Below are 20,330 nucleotides of genomic sequence, written 5' to 3'. Positions count from 1 at the left end.
GCCTGGGTCTCAGCGTCCCATACACGGTAAGTTTTTTAACTGCATGAGAGGACACACACAAGCTAGGGACCCCAACGTAGAGAAATACTTTGGCGTAGTGTTGGGGCTCTTCTGCATTGATCAATTCAGTAGCTAAATTTCTCTTTATTCATATATTCATGGCAGTAATGCAGGTTCCATTTTTCACATTTCATTCTTACAAATAGCTATTGAATTTTTCATGTCAGTATTCACACAGCAGTTTCTGCTATTCCATGTATTCCCCTTCCATAGTCACTGGTGTGCATACCTTATCTCCCCATAGTGATGTTTTTTAGGTTTTTTGCACCCAGTTCAGACCTAGCAGCAGTTTGTGACCTGTGAGTAAAGGGGACCTTGAACTGCACAGCTCGTGTCATCTCGTTACTGCCGGCGCCCTCACCATCGTGCCCCCAGTGCTAACAGCATTTGAGAGACTACCACCATCATCATCCTCCCTGGGGCCTAGCTCTACCTGTGTAGAACTGCAACATCTGAGCTGCGTAGTCATCCGCCTCAGCAGAGAGAAAGCACCTGCAGCGGCGGTCATATTGGCTGCACACCACTGGTGGCATCACAAACTATTACCCCCCATTGTCCCCATCCCCAGCCTTTTTATTGACACCAGGGGTCACAGAATCGGGCAAGGCCACCGCAGCGACCCAGCCCTGCGACGAGTAACCTCCGACCCCATGGGTGCATCACCTGCCTCGGGAAATTTTCTTATCACCCAAGCTCCTGGGAATCCCCAGTATAGAGGACAGAAATGTGAGCGATGAGTATATAAATATTTGTATAGAAGAAGTTCTTTCAATGCCATCCTGACCACACAAATAAAACTGTGTGGGTGAATGGAGAATTAGGCAGCTCTTGGGGAACCTAGAATCAAAATTAACCAAACTTTTGTATCAAAAATTATTTTTTGGATGTTTTGTGCTAATGAGGTCCCTACCACTTGCTTCCTCATGCTACATTCAGACAAAGTCCTCGAGAGCAGCCTTACACAATCCTCAGTCCTGTAAGCTTGTGTGGTTACATCAATTCTCTCTCGACCATCACGCAAGTCCTTTGTGTATTTCATCATTTTGCACCATAGTGACCATATCTCCAACATGAAGATGGAGGAATCTATGAGAAGCTTCTACGCTCCACTTATGGCTGTGATCGTACTTGTATTAGGTAGGTCTAATTTTGTTAATTCTTGAGCTTATGGGGGACTATGGTACCACCGGTCATTGAGACGCCTCAGTTGATATGATCATAGGTTAGGACCTTCAGTAACCATATATCAAGGGGGTTTGGGGGTCTACAGAGCAAATTACTACATCACTTGATGCAAGAAAGTTCAAAAGTATCCAGCACCTGTTCCTCCAAGTGCACGGCATCTATCCAAGAGAATCCAAGAAAAACATTTTTTCCAGCACATACGGAGTATAAACTTATTTAATTAGAAAAATATAGTCAAAAAACACACACAGATGGTAAATGAAAAAAACAGCAACCTGGCCCCAGAAACACCGGCTTTTACTACAACACTTGACTTAGATATCCATATCCCAATGAAACACTGATTTAACTTTTTTCAAGCCAGTGGATCGTCCAATATTATTTATGGCTGGTGGCGTAATTTTATTACTACAATTACATGGGAAGGGTAAACCATAAAAACATTGTGTCCTTTTGTATCTTGGGCAATTTAATCACTTTTCGACTGGGCGATTTTCTGTTTTTGCATTTTTGATTTTCCCTTATCATGCTGTGACTGCAGGATAGCAAGAGACAGGGGAGTTTTTGTACTGTACCTTATGCTAGGGGACCCTAAGCTTTCCCTAAACTCCAGATTACCTCTGATGGTGGAGATGCCAAAGTCCCATACCTTACTATTCTCCTGTCCCATACCTTACTATTCTCCTGTCCAGAACTAAACTGTTCCTCTCTCCCCGGGGCAGGGAAGTAAGGGGCAGGAGTGTGATGGCAACACAGATAAAGACAGACAGGGAAAAACAAAAACTCAGACACACTGCACACTCACAGGAGAAAACAATAAGAAAAAAAGGAGAGAAGCAAGAGAAGTAAGGCAGCAAAAAAAAAAAAAAAAAAAAAAAGGACAAGGGGTAACACCATAACCGCTCACAGCTATGAAGTATTACAACCATCAATAAGTCTAGATCACAATACCCCATCACGTCAGTATAGAGAAGCTATAGCTGGTATTAATTGAATAGTTCACCCAGCATATATAAGAAGAGAGCGAATGTGATTGGCTCCCCCACAGCATGTGATCAAACAAGACTAACAAACAGCTCAGCAGAGATTAACTGTTGCTAGCCTGCAAATCATGTACAAGGTTGTAGGTCAACGCCCGAGTCTCCATGTGCTGATCACAGACATCAGATAAGTTAGCAGGCAGAGTGAAAGTATAAAGTCTCCACATATCCTGACACTTCCATGATAGTCGGCGATGTTTGTAAAACCCCCTTGTGGCATTCCTCCCTTTCAAAGAGTCATTGAAAAAATTACCCTGGAGACAGGGAAAGATAGAAAGAGACAAACGCGGCGCCAATCTGAGTGTAGTGAGGTTTTTATATATTAAGGTGTTGAAATAGTGGAACTCTCACCTGGTTCAGAGGTTAGAAAGCCTGGCATAATCCAAGAGGAGTTGATCCGCTTTCCAATAGGATTATGGTGCAGTATGCAGCAATCGCACTGGATACTATAGGGGAGCCCTGCAGCAGGTCCACTTAGTGAAAGAAGTTCCAAAGGCAATTACCAGTCTTGCGGCGCTCCTGCTACCAATGGTGGAACAGATTGGATGATTTTTGGTCATATGACTGTATACATCTTTTCTCTCAATTATACCTGAAGGAGGCTGAAAGATAAAACATCCGAGCCGAAACGCGTTGTACAATTAACCATATTTTAATGTACAAATAAAATATCTCTTTACTTATTTGTATATTGGTCCAGTCATATGACCAAAAATCATCCAATATGTTCAACCATTGGTAGCAGAAGCGCCGCAAGACTGGTAATCGCCTTTGGAATTTCAAAGAATCATAACTTTTATGGTGTTCTGTCGACATAGCGTTGTGTTGTTGTGGCAGAACAAAAAAAACGTAATTCTGGCATTTTGATGTTTTTTCTCTTTACGTCATTTACCAATCAGATTAATTTATTTTATATTTTGATAGATCTGACTTTTATGCATGCAGTAATACAAGATGTGTATTTATATTTTTTGTGTCATAATTATTAATGTGGGAAAAGGAAGGATTATTTTATTTTTTTTCATATTTTTTGACTTTTTTTTCACTTTTTACTGAATTTTTTTTTAGTTGATTTGAACCTGCGATCATCTGATCCCTTGTGCTATATACTTCAATACCACTGTATTTTGGTATATTGCAAAAATCACGGACTCCTATGAACGTCAGCCATAGGCTGGTTTTCACAGGAGAACGTCATGAGAGGTACGGGGTCATTAGAAGCCATTGGCCCCCTTGCTACGTGAACGTGGGAGCACAAAACTGTCCCCTGGGCACTGGATATGCCATTATCAGACTCCACCCGCAGCTGCTAGAGGCAGATGATGGCTGAAAAATACAGCCATCATCTGCCGGGAATTTTGCGGACTCAACATGCAATCCCACATCAAAGGCAGGGACCTGACTTATGAAGTACCAGTTTGTCAAGTGTCGGTAAGTGGTTAAGGGTCCTTATAGGGGCCTTAACCCCATTTCTGACTATGATGTATAGGAATGTTAGATCTCTTCATATTTTTGGCTTTGTAAAGCTAGTCCTATACGATGACAAGATCATAAACTTGTTAAAGAGCTCAGAAATGTCATAGGGTCAAAGTCAAAGTCAGTTCACAAATCTTTATATTGAAATCCTATTGTTTTTAAAAAAGGACGGGACTCTAAGGGTACCTTCACACTTAGCGATGCAGCAGCGATCCGACCAGCGATCTGACCTGGTCAGGATCGCTGCTGCATCGCTACATGGTCGCTGGTGAGCTGTCAAACAGGCAGATCTCACCAGCGACCAGTGAACAGCCCCCAGCCAGCAGCGACGTGCAAGCGACGCTGCGCTTGCACGGAGCCGCCGTCTGGAAGCTGCGGAGACTGGTAACTAAGGTAAACATCGGGTATGGTTACCCGATGTTTACATTAGTTACCAGTGTGAGCAGGGAGCAGGGAGCCGCGCACACTGAGCGCTGGCTCCTTGCTCTCCTACCATAGCTACAGTACACATCGGGTTAATTAACCCAATGTGTAATGCAGCTACATGTGCAGAGAGCAGGGAGCCGCGCACACTGCTTAGCGCTGGCTCCTTGCTCTCCTAGCTGCTGTACACATCGGGTTAATTAACCCGATGTGTACAGCAGCTACATGTGCAGAGAGCCGGAGCCGGCAGCACAGGCAGCGTGAGAGCTGCAGAGGCTGGTAACTAAGGTAAATATCGGGTAACCACCTTGGTTACCTGATGTTTATCTTGGATACAGCTTACCTCAGCTGTCAGACGCCGGCTCCTGCTCCCTGCTCGCTTCATTTGTCGCTCTCTTGCTGTCACACACAGCGATCTGTGTGTCACAGCAGGAGAGCGGCTTTGAAGAAAACGAACCAGGGCTGTGTGTAACGAGCAGCGATCTCGCAGCAGGGGTCAGATCGCTGCTCAGTGTCACACACAGCGAGATCGCTAATGAGGTCACTGCTGCGTCACAAAAAGCGTGACTCAGCAGCGATCTCGGCAGCGAGCTCGCTGTGTGTGAAGCACCCCTTAGGGACTGAGGATTTAAAAAATGCCACCAAAGACTGCTCAATGGATTGTCTCTAATTTCACAAGCAATTTAATAGGATGGATACTCATATGAGGAAGAGAAACTAAAAAGAAAACAAAAGGAGAAATAAAAACCACAGAGAAGGTCACATTGGAAGTGAAACTCCAAAATTTGAAGAATCTACAATTGTTAAAAAAAGTAAAATTCCAGCAGGACATAAAATATTCATTTATACTGTTGATATGCTAGGAGATAAATATGTGCCCCCCCTCCACATTTTGACGCTCCTTAAACTGATTTAGAGAGTCTATGGGGTACTCCGTCCCGGGCCGTATGTGTACGGGGATGCTGTGAAACGGGTGTATACTGGCCGATGCCCGGTTCCGTGACCCTGGTGGCGGGGTCTCCTTTTTCGCGCGCTTTTGCCGCGGGCGGGGGCAGCCGCCGCTTCTCTCTCTCGGGGGCCTGCTCGGATCCAGGTTACTGCTACGGCTCGAGTGGTGACCGGACTCGGGCTCTCACGGCCGCCCGTCCTCACAACCGTTGGAAAGGGGATATTTACAAGGGAGGTTGTCTGTGATGCCACCCGTGGGTTGCGGTGAGGGATGTTGGCACCGCCGCTGCCTGTTGATGGGGCACCCGGGGCTGATGGAGCGGGGCAGCAAGGTGGGATCCCCTCCATGGGTAGGGGAATTGTAGTCCTTGGGCCCGCGGGTCGAGCACGATGGTGATGGCTGCTGGAGGTGACACACCGGACCGGACCGAGGGACAGTGGTGTACTCACAGTTCAATAACTGCACACATGTCCAGTAGTAAACCAAGTTGCCAGTGGCCGGCTGCCGTTGGAGGGTGCAGTCGGGTCCCACACCCAGACTGATGATCAGATATCCCTTCCTCCTGCACTTTGTGTTTCCTTCTCTTTTGGACGACTTCGCATGGAACGGAGAAGTCCACTCCCGGTTCTATTTGTGTTGGGAGCGGTGGCCCGCGAAAGCTGACCCTTGGGATTTTAGTGGGTTCTTGGCGGACACCCTATCCCCTGCGTTGGGCTTCTGTTTCACTCTATCTGGGCAGTAAATTGGGACTATGCCTGGAACTTGTCCCCGGCTGGTTAATTGGAGAGGGGCTTCCAACCTTCCTCGCCCTAGGGTCCAGGCACCTCGACTGTGCACGGCCTCTGGACCGGATTCCTGCTGTCGGTACCGGCGGGCTACAACCCTGCCCCAATCCACTTTAGGTCTCCTGCAACCGGATCTCCGTCGCCTGTGGCTCTGCTCACCGTCTGCCACCTAGCCAAGTAGTCTAAGGGCCACTACCCCTGACTACACTGAACTATCAGCTCCTGAACTTGACTTGTCTGTACTCAAACTTAACCTAAACCTCACTGACGTGTTCCCGCCCCTAACACCTCAGGACCCCTAGGTGGGCGTTCTCATCCGCCTGATCCTGCCCACTGGTGTGTCCCTATTATCATGAGGGGGTGGCTAGGATTTAATGGCTGTGTTGTGTCTAAGTGCGGGTTTCTGATGGTAATGTGGCGCCCCTGACCTGGCCAGGCACCACTGAGTACTGCACCCATGCTGGGTGCAGTGCAACACAGGTAAACCAGAAGGCTGATCGAGGTGTGACTAAACAGGCGCATAGTAATCAGGTCTCACACATCTACCTTTGATAGGGACCCCTGGGGAATCCAGGAGGGGGCGTAGCCTCCATGTCCACTCAAGGGGTGTGGTAGAGAGCCTGGTTGCTAGGTGGCGTAGGCAGGCACAGTGGGGAGGGAGTAGCGAGCCAGTCTGGAGTGTAGCTCAGGGAGAGGAGATGTGAGGAGCAGACCCTGGAAGCTGACACAACACTGACAGCGTCCGCGCAGTGACTACCAACGGGAAGACCGGTCACCTGGTAGTGCTACCCGAAAACCACCCAAGGCTAGAGAGAGCAAAGGGGTGGCTGAGTAAGGGGACTGCCAGGGAGGTACCAGGCCCGTACAAGTGCAGGTTGTCAGAGTAGGGGGCCATTCAGTTGTTCTGCTCAACCTGCAGATGGGGGTACTTTACGCCCTCACCACCACAAACAGAGTCCGGAGCCACGTAGCGAAGAAAGGGCCCATGGTTCACAGGAGGCAACTAGCCAGAGTGACCTGGTCCAAGCTACAAGCAAACGGGCCAAAAGAAGGGGAGAGAGGCATCCGCAACTTCCCTGGGCGACCCCAGCAGGGCTTCAAGTAGGGGTCACCCCAAAACACAAAGGGCTAGGAAGGTGAGTTGGTAGTCACCCTCATCAGCCAGCCGGAAGGATACCTTGTTCCAGCCTGGTTCATCCCAGCTACGCCCGGGTTACTCACTCTACCATCAACTGTGAGTAAAAACTCTGAAAGACTGCCTGGACTGTGTTTGAGTCATTCTGCGCCTTGTGGTTCCACCCACTCAAAACGGGCACTGGGGCAGCCCTAGTCTCAGGGGGCCACACCATCTAACTGCAACTACCAACAACCCCAGGCGTCCCTTAACCTGCAGTGGCAGTCCCCTGACCGCAATAAAGAGAGTGGTGTCACGAAAATCCTAAAGAGAAGGTTCCCTACCTGTGACCAGATCATCCCACGTGGAGTCCCTGAAGGTAATTCACCGACACAACACCTATGGGGCTTCACAGTAACAAGGAGAATGTGCACATTTGTGACTACCTGGTTTTGCCAGGGCGTCACACTTTCACCATAGTGATGGTGCAGTCACTTTTTTACTCAAAATGGTGACAGTTGCACAAGTCATAAAAAACAGTCCATAAGGCGCACGTCTCCCGTTTTACCGGGTCTAGTCCACATCCTTTTCACTACGCCAGAAAAAACTGTGGCACACCAGGGCTATGGGGTACTCGGTCCTGGACCGTATATGTACAGGGATGCAGTGTCACGGGTGTATACTGGCTGATGCCCGGTTCTGTGACCATGGGGGTCGCTTTTAAAAGGGGAGTTATATACAAGGGATATTAAAGAGTTTATGTCGTGATGCCACTTGTAGGTTGCAGTTACGAGGATGGAACCGCCGCTGCCGTCTAGGGCTGTTGTTAATGGCAGCCTGGATGTTAGATCCTCCGCAAGTAGGGCCAGGGCTCCAGCGGGATGGATGATGGAATTCAGGGCAGAAAGAAGGGAGACCACACGTTATGGATGCATTTCAACTGGTTTATTCACAGCAGTAATGATGCTGGTGTGACGCCCCTGGACTATCAGGTCGTCACAGGGTACTGCACAAACTGCCCTTCCGTGCAGTATTCCAAGTCCCTCATGGTTCTGGGTCCCTATCATACAGTGTTGCCTCCAACAGCAAATCAAATCCTAGATACACACTGCACTACACCCACCAGGCACACCAGTGGACGGCTTGAGCGGAACAGAGTCGCCCACCGGGGGGATCAGGGAGGGGAGGTGAGGAGTGTGGTCAGTGAGTAGGTAGTCAGTAGAAGGAGTGAAGTGAAGGAAGTAGCTCTCGAGCTGTGAAGAGCTCAGAGGAGGTTGGGAGTGGTAGCTCCCAAGAGAAGCTGTCTAGGTTGCAGACGGTGGCCTGGACCTAGAGAAGTTGGACCCCCGGTCACAGGGGATTGTGGCTAGTTGCCTGGACCTGTCAAGGAAAACGGTCAGCAGCCTGGCACTATCACTTATCCGGGAACAAAGGCACGGTGGAGTACAAGGACCCTAGGTCGGGGAGAAGCTTCAGGCAACCCGGCAATTAACCTGAGGAGAACGGAGCCTTTATGATCTGTTCCCACCCGCTCCAGAATCAGGGCAATAGCACAACGAGGGGGATAGGGCCTTCCACACTAGCAGCCCAAGAAAATCCCAAGTGTGCGCCCTGAGAGCAGGCTCCCACACTTAGCCACAGTGGGGAGCGACGCCCGGCAAGTTTCAGACTACTGGGCCACTACGTTGAAGTTAACCTTAGTGCCAGGAGGCAGGTCACAGATCACCAGGCAACACTGTAGGGGACGGGACCCGGACGAGCTCCCCTCAAGCGGCAGCGATAACCCGAGATTTGGTTTACCCGGTTGTCAGTGTCTACTTATTGACTGAGTGAGTACTTGAGTGACCCCTGCATCCCACGGCTTCCCACAGAGTCCTGGGGCCTTCCCCTACCCATGGAGAGCAACGACACCTTGCTGCCCCACTCCATTACCCTGGGTACTCCCATCGGCAGTGGCGGTATCCCATCATTACCGTACACCACGGGTGGCGTCATGAGCTATACCTCCCCTGTAAATAACCCCCCTCTTTTAGATTTAGAGTGACCCCAAGCCCCCGGGTCCGGAGACCCTCGAGCCACAAGTCATCACACAGATCCGAGCGGTTTGAACCGCTGCAGGGGCAGCATACTGGTTCCCTTAGGACAGTTGGTTCTGTGGTCCCTTTTGTCTCAGTGGCGGTGTGGTAACCTGGTGGCTTCTTTCCTCTGCACCTCTCACTGGCTGGTGGAACCCCGTGGCTTAGAGCGTCTTGGGGTCCCCTACTGTCTGTCGGCAGTCTCTAGTCCGTACGGTGGGCAGTGTGAACCCTGTAGGGTCAGTGTTCTGTTCCGGTCCCTGGTTCTGTCTTTACTGCTGATGCCCCCGGATCTTTGGATCAGTGAGGTCCTGGATGGTTCCCCTCACTGTGCAGGTATATGCCAGGTAGCCTGAAGCGTTCGCCTGACCTAGGGCCCTGTGCCCAGTCGATGCTATGGTTCCAGGGGTACCTCGTCGTACCCTCGCTGGCAACCACTCTCCTTCACCACCTAGATCACTGTTACATGACCCCGTCCTCAAGGCACGTCCGTCTCCTCTCACTGTTACTACAGACTGAACCACTGTCTCACTCCTCCCTCCAGGTTGTTGGCTAGTAGACTGGATCGGCTCCACCCCTGGGTGGCCATCCATTGGGTCCCAAACTAGTCAGTCACCCCTGATTGGGAGATTGAATCTGGGGATGTTTGTGTGTTTTGATGTTACTGGCACTGGACTTCCAGGTCTCTGGGAGTAGGCCCTGCATCTTTGACAGGATGCAGTACCTTGTAGTGCCCTGAAAGGTTCAGGTGCACTACAATTATTGCAGGCATCAGCAACTGTCCTGGTGGCATCAGGATCTATGGAGACTACAGATTCTGGCACTCTACCTGCTAACTTCTCTGATGTCTGTGGTCAGTGCAGGAAAACGTGGGCTTCAAAGCACAAACTTTGGTAGGCTAACAAGAGAATCTCTGCTGGGTTACGTGTTAGTCTCTTTAATAAAATGTTGTGTAAGAACCAATGATATTCACTCCGCTTCTATATATGCTGGCTAGACTATTCCATTAATGCCAGCTATAGCTTACCTATACTGGGCTGGAAAGGTGTTGTGATCCAGACTTACCGGTCGATGCTGTGCATTTGTGCTGTGAGTAGTTTTGGTGTCCATCTGACCGTGAGTAATGGAACCAGTTACACTGCAACCCCTTGTGTGGCCTGCCTTCTTTCAACACCCATCTACATCTGTCATGCTCTCCGGGTCCCCTGCTCTGCTCCCCGGCTCACCTGCCACGCTCCCCGGCTTCCCTGCTTCTCTCCCCGGTCTCCAGCCTCCATTGCCTGCGGTCTCCAGGCGGCCCGGTCCCCGCTCCCGGCGCCCGTCGGCTACTCAGCCCCAGCCCGGCTCTCCTGCTTCCTGCTCACCGCTCCCTGCCCTGGCTTCTGGCACCCGGGCCTCGCGCATGCGCATTAGGGCGCGCGCGCGGTCATTGACCCTTTCTTAAAGGGCCAGCGTCCACTGACAGGAAATTGAACACACAGGTACAGGGTATAAAGGGGTTTAGTGTCCAAGTGGGCGGGGCCTGTTCTTCGTGTTTCCTAAGCTAGGAGTCAGGTCTCCTTGTGTCTCTGTGCCATACTTACCTATCTCTCTTCTAGAGCCGCTCCTGCCTCGCCATCCGGTCCTGCCGATTCCCGAACGCTGACTATCTGCCATCCCGTCAGTCCGTTCCATCTCTGATCCCTGTGGTGACCCGTCCTCTCGCTCCATCGGTTCCGGACTCTGCCTGACAACATCTCGGCCTCCGAACCTGAGCTCCGTCACCCGGACTACCATCAGTGACTCCGTGGTCCCAGGGACTTCTCCATTCCACTCTTGTGCACGCATGCTCTCTGGCTCCCTGCACACGTCACCAGCTTTGGTTGGTTACCCGATATTTACCCTGGTTACGGTGCAAGGAGCCAGCGCTAAGCGGTGTAGGCCCGTAACCAAGGTAAATATCGGGTAACCAAGGTAAACATCGGGTGCTTTGCTGTTACCCGATATTTAGGCTGGTTACGTGTGCAGGGAGGCCGACACTTCCCCGCTCGGCCCCGCCCCCTCCCGCACTCCGCACATGTATGTACACACACACACACACACACACACACACACCTGTCCCCAGCCATGCAGACAAGCACTGCCACTGACACCCTCGTCTGGCCCCGCCCCCCGCTCGGCTCCGCCCCCTCCCGCACTTTGCATGTGCACACACATACATACATACATACATACATGCATACATACATGCACATACACACACTCACTCACACATACACTCACCTGTCCCCAGCCATGCAGACCGCAGCACTTCTACTGACATCCTCAGCGCCTGGCCCCGCCCCCCGCTCGGCTCTGCCCCCGAACTCCGCCCCCCGCACACAACGGAATCCGACAAAGAATTCTGTTCTTTGTCATCCGTTGTACAGCGTTGAACAGCGCATCAGTCACATGCGTCAAGCGACGCATGTGACTGATACAAATCAACGGAAATGTGAACTTAGCCTAAGTGAGGTTCTTATGGTCTGTGATGACTGTGACCTTATGTTTGGCGCCTTTGAGGAAGTGGCGGCATTCCTCGAAGGCCCATTTAATAGCAAACAGGTCACGATTACCAATGTCATAATTTCTCTCTGTGGGAGAAAACTTGCGGGAAAAGAAGGCACAAGGACGAAGCTGAGTGAGAGACGGAGTACCTTGTGATAGCACCGCTCCCACTCCAACCTCGGATGCATCGACTTCCACAATAAACGGACGCATTAGGTCAGGCTGAACCAGAATCGGGTCTGAGGAGAAACATCCTTTTAATTTTGAGAAGGCATGGATCGCCTCTGGCTTCCAATTAACCACATCAGCCCCCTTTTTAGTCAAATCGGTGAGGGGTTTGGCAATTTTGGAAAAATCTCTAATAAATTTGCGATAATAATTAGCGAATCCAAGGAAACGCTGCAAGGCTTTCAGAGACTTGGGTTGTACCCACTCCTTAATCGGCTGAAGCTTAGAGGGATCCATGCGGAAGCCTTCTGCAGACAATATATAACCCAGGAAATTAACCTCTGCCTCAAAAAAAACCACATTTCTCATATTTAGCAAATAGGGAATTCTCCCTGAGTCTCTGGAGTACAGTGCGGACATGTTGGACATGTGACGTAGCATCAGGAGAATAAATCAGGATGTCATCCAGATAGACCACCACATATTGACCACAAATATCTCTGAAAATGTCATTTACAAAGTTCTGGAACACAGCCGGCGCATTACTTAATCCAAAAGGCATTACCAGGTACTTATAGTGTCCCTCTGGAGTATTAAATGCCGTTTTCCACTCATCTCCTTCTCTGATACGGATTAGATTTTATGCTCCCCTAAGATCAAGCTTGGTGAACCACCGGGCTCCTATGAGCTGGTTAAACAGATCGGGGATGAGTGGCAGAGGGTACTGATTCTTTACAGTAATAGCATTCAGTTCACGGTAGTCAATACAAGGTCTGAAGCCACCATCTTTCTTATCAGCAAAAAAGAATCCAGCGCCGACTGGTGACCTGGATGGTCTGATGAACCCTCTCTGCAGACTGTCTGCTATATAATCTTTCATGGCCTGATGCTTCGGACCAGAAAGATTATACATTTTACCCTTGGGGAGTCGGGAATTGGGGACCAAATCTATGGGGCAGTCATAATCTCTGTGCGGAGGTAATTTTTCAGATTCAGATACAGAAAACTCATCAGCAAATTCCCTGAATGCATGAGGTATGAAGATAGGTTCAGCTCTAGTCAGGTTCACAGATAAAGACATACACGTCTCCTGACACTCAGGGCTCCAGCGCACAATCTCACCCTGATGCCAGTCTATGACGGGGTTATGCTTACGCAGCCAAGGCATGCCCAATACCACTGCTGACATCAGGTTCTCAAGAACAAAAAATGACGCAGATTCTACATGCAGAGCACCAACAAGCATGGAGATCTCTGGAGTTACAAGAGTAACCACACCCTGAGTGAGAGGTGTACTATCGATAGCAGATATTCTAATAGGTGCATTTAACCTGAGCAAAGTCAAACCCAGCTCTTTTGCTAGAATAGTGTCTATAAAATTAGCAGCAGATCCACAATCAACAAAGGCCTGCAGCCGTACAGATTTTCCCTGGTGAGACAATGAGACAGGTAACATTAACCTCATTGGGTCTGCAGGAAGTACCTGGGCACCTGAGCGGGTATCCTGGGGTCCGCTCAGGTGGTGCTGCTGCCTTGGAAGCGATTGCCTCTCTGATCCAGGCACTGCAGCACGTGATCTGTTCCCTTGCAGTCGATGGGACTCTGGACACGCTGAGGTAGGTACTGCAGCGGGGGCTTGGACCTGAGCAGACCTGAGATCCTGCACTTGCTGTGTCAGTCCATGTACAAGCCCAGAAAGGGTGTGCACCTGATTTAGCACAGCATGGAGAGAATCCATTTTTTTTCTCTCCTGGTTAGAGGGCCAGATATAATGTAACGCCTGCCTGGATCCACAGACTCAGATGGGCTGTAAAGGGGAGGCTAGAGGGAAGCCACTCACCAATAGGATACCCAGAACCCTGAGACCCTTTAACCCCTATACAGGGATTTGGAATTACACCGGGAACTGGAGATCACTACCTGTGGAAGGCTGCAGTCCGATGAGAGTAGTAGTCAGGCAGGGTCAAACCAGGAATTGCGAAACAGGGACAGAATCGGCAGGCAGTGACGAAGTCAGCAAACGTAGCAGAGGTCAGATCCGGGTCGGGCAGCAAGGTACAAAAACAGTAGGCAGAAGGATAGTCAAAACATGCAGAAGTCAACACCGGAATCACCAACAGAATAGGACGTAACAGGAGCCAGGAAAATCAGAACTATCTCTGGCAGAGGTCATGTGACAGGAGGGGAAATAAGAAGGGTGTGGTGTCTTCCCATTGGCTGTAGCTGAACGCTGGCAACTTCAGCTGGAAGACATGCCACCCACAGTCAGCCAGCGGTACTGCAGATCCCAAGCTAACCCAGCCCAGTGGATGATCGGAGCCTGCAGCCACCGGTGCCGCTGGCATCAACGCCTCTCCCATCACCAGCACCATCCACGGCAGGAACACGGCGTCGCCTGGCGATCGGAGCAGAAGTCGCTGGAGCAGACTCCGGCGGTGACGTAACAGTGACATTTCCCCAGTTATACACCGCCCGGGACCGAGTACCCCATAACCCTGGGCGACACAAGTACATGGAGGAGCAAAGCAGGGGCAGTACATGGAAGAGCACAGCAGGTGCAGTACATGGGGGAGCACAGCAGGCGCAGTACATGGAAGAGCACAGCAGGTGCAGTACATGGGGGAGCACAGCAGGGGCAGTACATGGAGGAGCACAGTAGGGGCAGTACATGGGGGAGCACAGCAGGTGCAGTTCATGGAGGAGCACAACAGGAGCAGTACATGGAGGAGCACAGTAGGGGCAGTACATGGGGGAGCACAGCAGGGGCAATACATGGAGGAGCACAGCAGGAGAAGTACATGGAGGAGCACAGCAGGGGCAGTACATGGAGGAGCACAGCAGGGGCAGTACATGGAGGAGCACAGTAGGGGCAGTACATAAAGAAGCACAGCAGGGGCAATACATGGGGGAGCACAGCAGGGGCAATACATGGATGAGCACAGCAGGGGCAATACATGGAGGAGCACAGCAGGAGAAGTACATGGAGGAGCACAGCAGGGGCAATACATGGAGGAGCACAGCAGGAGCAGTACATGGAGGAGCACAGCAGGAGCAGTACATGGAGGAGCACAGCAGGGGCAGTACATGGAGGAGAACAGCAGGGGCAGTACATGGAGGAGCACAGCAGGGGCAATACATGGAGGAGCACAGCAGGGGCAGTACATGGAGGAGCACAGCAGGGGCAGTACATGGAGGAGCAAAGCAGGGGCAGTACATGGAGGAGCACAGCAGGGGCAATACATGGAGGAGCACAGCAGGGGCAGTACATGGAGGAGCACAGCAGGGGCAGTACATGGAGGAGCACAGCAGGGGCAGTACATGGAGGAGCAAAGCAGGGGCAGTACATGGAGGAGCACAGCAGGGGCAGTACATGGAGGAGCACAGCAGGGGCAATACATGGGGGAGCACAGCAGGGGCAATACATGGGGGAGCACAGCAGGGGCAATACATGGAGGAGCACAGCAGGGGCAGTACATGGAGGAGCACAGCAGGGGCAGTACATGGAGGAGCACAGCAGGGGCAATACATGGAGGAGCACAGCAGGGGCAGTACATGGAGGAGCACAGCAGGGGCAGTACATGGAGGAGCAAAGCAGGGGCAGTACATGGAGGAGCACAGAAGGGGCAATACATGGAGGAGCACAGCAGGGGCAGTACATGGAGGAGCACAGCAGGGGCAGTACATGGAGGAGCACAGCAGGGGCAGTACATGGAGGAGCAAAGCAGGGGCAGTACATGGAGGAGCACAGCAGGGGCAGTACATGGAGGAGCACAGCAGGGGCAATACATGGGGGAGCACAGCAGGGGCAATACATGGGGGAGCACAGCAGGGGCAATACATGGAGGAGCACAGCAGGAGCAGTACATGGAGGAGCACAGCAGGAGCAGTACATAATTGAGACATACTTCGTATACCCAGTTTTTTTTATTTTAATGTAATAAAAAATGTTGTCACTCACTGGCAGCAAACAGATATATATAGTGAGAGATGGAAAAGTTAAATATTTTAGAAAGACGCTAAAATTTTTAATGATATAATGATTAGTGATGAGCGAGTACTAAAAAGCTCGGGTGCTCGAGGCTCGGGCCGAGCATCCCAAGATACTCGTGTACTCGGCCCGAGCACCGAGCCCAATGTTGGAGACCTGAGTATTTTTGTGAAATGAACCCCGGCAGCATGTAGAAACCCTAAAAATGTCACAAAAGTCTCAGAAGAGTGCTCAAATGACATGGCAACAGCATGGGGAAGACCCCTTGAAGCATTTATCACTCAAAAGTCACAGCTGTGAACAATTTTGTCCGCGTTTTACGCCATTTTTACGGACTCACCAGAAAACCTTCAAAAATGACACCAAAATGAATTTTCATGGCGGAAATGTTAAGGGCACATACCCAATAGTGAGATAGAGCTGGTGTATGTTACTTTTTGAGATTACATGAAAGATTTTACGTGAAACATTGTGTGGCACTCCGATGTCCCTGAGAAGAGACGTACATGAAGGCCTCTTGAGTCTAATGTGCCCATTTTGAGGAAGTGAGTCTTTGTAGTATTTTCCTTTGCCAGGGCAGTCCAAAATTGTGAGGTTCACCAATGCCCCTGCATACAGACGTGCATGATGGCCTGTAAGCCTGAAGTGCCCATTGTAAGGAAGTGGGTGTATTATAGTATAGCCCTTTGGCAGGGCAGCCAAAAATTGGGAGGCTCCACGTTGTCCCTGGATAGAGACGTGCATGAGGGCCTCAAAACATTAAGTGTCCATTGTCAGGAAGTGGGTGTATTATAGTGTAGCCCTTAGGCAGGGAAGCCAAAAATTGGGAGGCTCCACGTTGTCCCTGGATAGAGACGTGCATGAGGGCCTCAAAACATTAAGTGTCCATTGTCAGGAAGTGGGTGTATTATAGCATAGCCCTTAGGCAGGGCAGCCAAAAATTGGGAGGCTCCACGTTGTCCCTGGATAGAGACGTGCATGAGGGCCTCAAAACATTAAGTGTCCATTGTCAGGAAGTGGGTGTATTATAGTATAGCCCTTAGGCAGGGCAGCCAAAAATTGGGAGGCTCCACGTTGTCCCTGGATAGAGACGTGCATGAGGGCCTCAAAACATTAAGTGTCCATTGTCAGGAAGTGGGTGTATTATAGTATAGCCCTTAGGCAGGGCAGCCAAAAATTGGGAGGCTCCACGTTGTCCCTGGATAGAGACGTGCATGAGGGCCTCAAAACATTAAGTGTCCATTGTCAGGAAGTGGGTGTATTATAGTATAGCCCTTAGGCAGGGCAGACAAAAATTGGGAGGCTCCACGTTGTCCCTGGATAGAGACGTGCATGAGGGCCTCAAAACATTAAGTGTCCATTGTCAGGAAGTGGGTGTATTATAGTATAGCCCTTAGGCAGGGCAGCCAAAAATTGGGAGGCTCCACGTTGTCCCTGGATAGAGACGTGCATGAGGGCCTCAAAACATTAAGTGTCCATTGTCAGGAAGTGGGTGTATTATAGTATAGCCCTTAGGCAGGGCAGCCAAAAATTGGGAGGCTCCACGTTGTCCCTGGATAGAGACGTGCATGAGGGCCTCAAAACATTAAGTGTCCATTGTCAGGAAGTGGGTGTATTATAGTATAGCCCTTAGGCAGGGCAGCCAAAAATTGGGAGGCTCCACGTTGTCCCTGGATAGAGACGTGCATGAGGGCCTCAAAACATTAAGTGTCCATTGTCAGGAAGTGGGTGTATTATAGTATAGCCCTTAGGCAGGGCAGCCAAAAATTGGGAGGCTCCACGTTGTCCCTGGATAGAGACGTGCATGAGGGCCTCAAAACATTAAGTGTCCATTGTCAGGAAGTGGGTGTATTATAGCATAGCCCTTAGGCAGGGAAGCCAAAAATTGGGAGGCTCCACGTTGTCCCTGGATAGAGACGTGCATGAGGGCCTCAAAACATTAAGTGTCCATTGTCAGGAAGTGGGTGTATTATAGTATAGCCCTTAGGCAGGGCAGCCAAAAATTGGGAGGCTCCACGTTGTCCCTGGATAGAGACGTGCATGAGGGCCTCAAAACATTGTTCCCATTGCAAAGGAGCGGGTCTCCTGTCGTTGTAATGTCCATTCTGCAAAGAATGGGCGAAAAAATTTACCACTGGGGGTATACCTGAAACAAAGGCCTAACTATTGTAACGGTCATCATGGTGGCGCATGAGGAGAAGGAGGAGCAGTCCAGCGATTATCCAAAGTCCAGAAGTGTGTACCCATGGGTGAGTGGAGGTACATGGCAAATTCCCGTTACAAACTTTAAATTCCGCTCTCATTTGCTGGTGGTGTGGTGAAGTCTGGCCCAATCCAACCCTTGTTCATCTTGATCAGAGTCAGCCTGTCAGCATTTTCAGTTGACAGGCGGGTGCGTTTATCTGTAATGATTCCACCTGCGGCACTAAAACACGCTCTGACAAAACGCTAGCGGCAGGGCAGGCCAGGACTTCCAAGGCGTAGAGAGCCAATTCATGCCACGTGTCCACCTTGGATACCCAATAATTGTAAGGCACAGAGGAATGTCGGAGTACAGTTGTTCGATCTGCAAGGTACTCCTTGAGCATCTGGGCAAACTTAGGATTTCTTGTGGCACTACCCCGCACCTCAGGGGCTGTGGTACGTGAGGGGCTGAGAAAACTGTCCCACATCTTAAAGACTGTTCCCCTACCTCTGGCGGATTGGACTTGTGCCTCTCTCGGCTGTACGCCTTGGTTGTCCACTGATTCCTGACCTATGCCGCTAGCGTTTTGTGAGGGGAATGGCCGTGAGTATGGCCTTCCGGAACTGCTGCATTTTGGTTGACCTCTCCACCTCGGGAATAAGAGACATAAAGTTCTCCTTGTAGCGTGGGTCTAACAGTGTTACCAACCAGTAATGATTGTCGGCCAAGATGTTCTTAACGCGAGGGTCACGAGACAGGCAGCTTACCATAAAGTCAGCCATGTGCGCCAGACTCTTAACAGCCAAGACTTCAGTAGCCTGACCAACACGATGACTGAACATGCTGTCCTCCTCCTCCTCCTCCTCCTCCTCATCTACCCTGTCCTCTGGCCAGCCATGCTGAACCGAGGATATGACTGGTGTGCATGTCATATCCTCAATTTGGCCGGAGAGTTGCTCCATGTCTTCATCCTCCTCCTCGTCATAGTCCTCCACTGCACGTTGTGATGAGACGAGGCTGGGCTGTGTGTTATCACCCACACCCACTACTGTTTCTTGCTGCAACTCATCGCGCTCCGCCTGCAATGCATCATGTTTGTTTTTGAGCAGAGACCGTTTTAGAAGGCAGAGTAGCGGTATGGTGACGCTAATAATGGCGTCATCACCACTCACCATCTTGGTGGAGTCCTCAAAGTTTTGGGGGATGGTACATAGGTCGGACATCCATCTCCCCTCCTCAGGTGTTATGTGTGGAGTTTGACCCATTTCCCGACGGCTTAGGTGATGCAGGTACTCAACAACTGCCCTCTTCTGCTCACATATCCTGACCAACATGTGCAGAGTTGAATTCCAACACGTGGGGACATCACACACCAGTCTGTGAGCCGGAAGATGCAAATGGCGCTGAAAGCCGGCAAGGCCGGCTGAAGCAGTAGGTGACTTTCGAAAATTTGCAGACAGGCGGCGAACTTTTACAAGCAGATCAGACAGCTCTGGGTATGACTTTAGAAACCGCTGAACCACGAGGTTGAGCACATGGGCCACGCATGGAACATGTGTCAGCTGGCCTCGCCTCAAAGCCGCCACCAGGTTCCGGCCATTGTCACACACGACCTTTCCTGGCTTTAGGTTCAGAGGTTTGAGCCAGTGATCTGCCTTGCTGTTTCAGAGCTGTCCACACCTCTTCTGCATTGTGGGGTTTGTCACCTATACAGATTAGCTTCAGCACAGCCTGTTGCCGCTTCGCCGAGGCAGTGCTGCAGTGCTTCCAGCTTGGGAATTTAGCATTTAGAACTGTGGCATGTAGGGCGTTGGCAGTGTATTTGCGCCTGCGTTCAAAGGTTTGCTGAATGGATAACTGAACGCTGCGCTGGGACAAGGACGTACTTGATGATGGTGTTATTTCTGCGTAGGCAACTGCAGGTGCAGGACCGGAGGAGGCTTGTTCGCAGGCAGCATGGACAGGGGATTGGCTCGCATGCACAACCAGCGAAGACGTAGCAGTGACATCAGCAAGCACTGCTCCTCGACTCTGTTGTACTTCCCACAAAGTCGGGTGCTTGGCTGACATGTGCCTGATCATGCTGGTGGTGGTCAGGCTGCTAGTTTTGGTACCCCTGCTGATGCTGGCACGGCAGGTGTTGCAAATGGCCTTTTTAGAATCATCTGGAGCCAACTTAAAAAACTGCCAGACTCGGGAAGACCTAACATTTGTACAGGCACCTTGTGTCGTGTTGTTGTTCCGGGGAACGGTTGCCTGACTTCTGCCTGGAGCCACCACCCTGCTTCTTACTGCCTGTTGGGATGCTACGCCTCCCTCCCCCTGTGCACTGCTGTCCTCGCTCTGCATATCCTCC

General features: G+C 50.7%; 1 protein-coding gene across 1 annotated transcript in view; it reads left to right on the top strand.

Moving 5' to 3' along the window:
• Window positions 1–1,130: 1,130 nt before the first annotated feature.
• The window catches only part of LOC142257603 (SLAM family member 5-like), a 36,293-nt gene continuing 17,093 nt past the window's right edge, over window positions 1,131–20,330 (top strand). The window contains exon 1 of the mRNA XM_075329740.1: window positions 1,131–1,197. Coding sequence (XP_075185855.1) covers window positions 1,131–1,197 — 67 coding nt within the window. The remainder of the gene's footprint in view (window positions 1,198–20,330) is intronic.

Source organism: Anomaloglossus baeobatrachus, chromosome 12 (assembly GCF_048569485.1).
Source record: "Anomaloglossus baeobatrachus isolate aAnoBae1 chromosome 12, aAnoBae1.hap1, whole genome shotgun sequence".
NCBI lineage: Eukaryota > Metazoa > Chordata > Amphibia > Anura > Aromobatidae > Anomaloglossus > Anomaloglossus baeobatrachus.
Note: the sequence above shows the minus strand (reverse complement) of the source record. Positions and strands in the feature narration are given on the sequence as shown.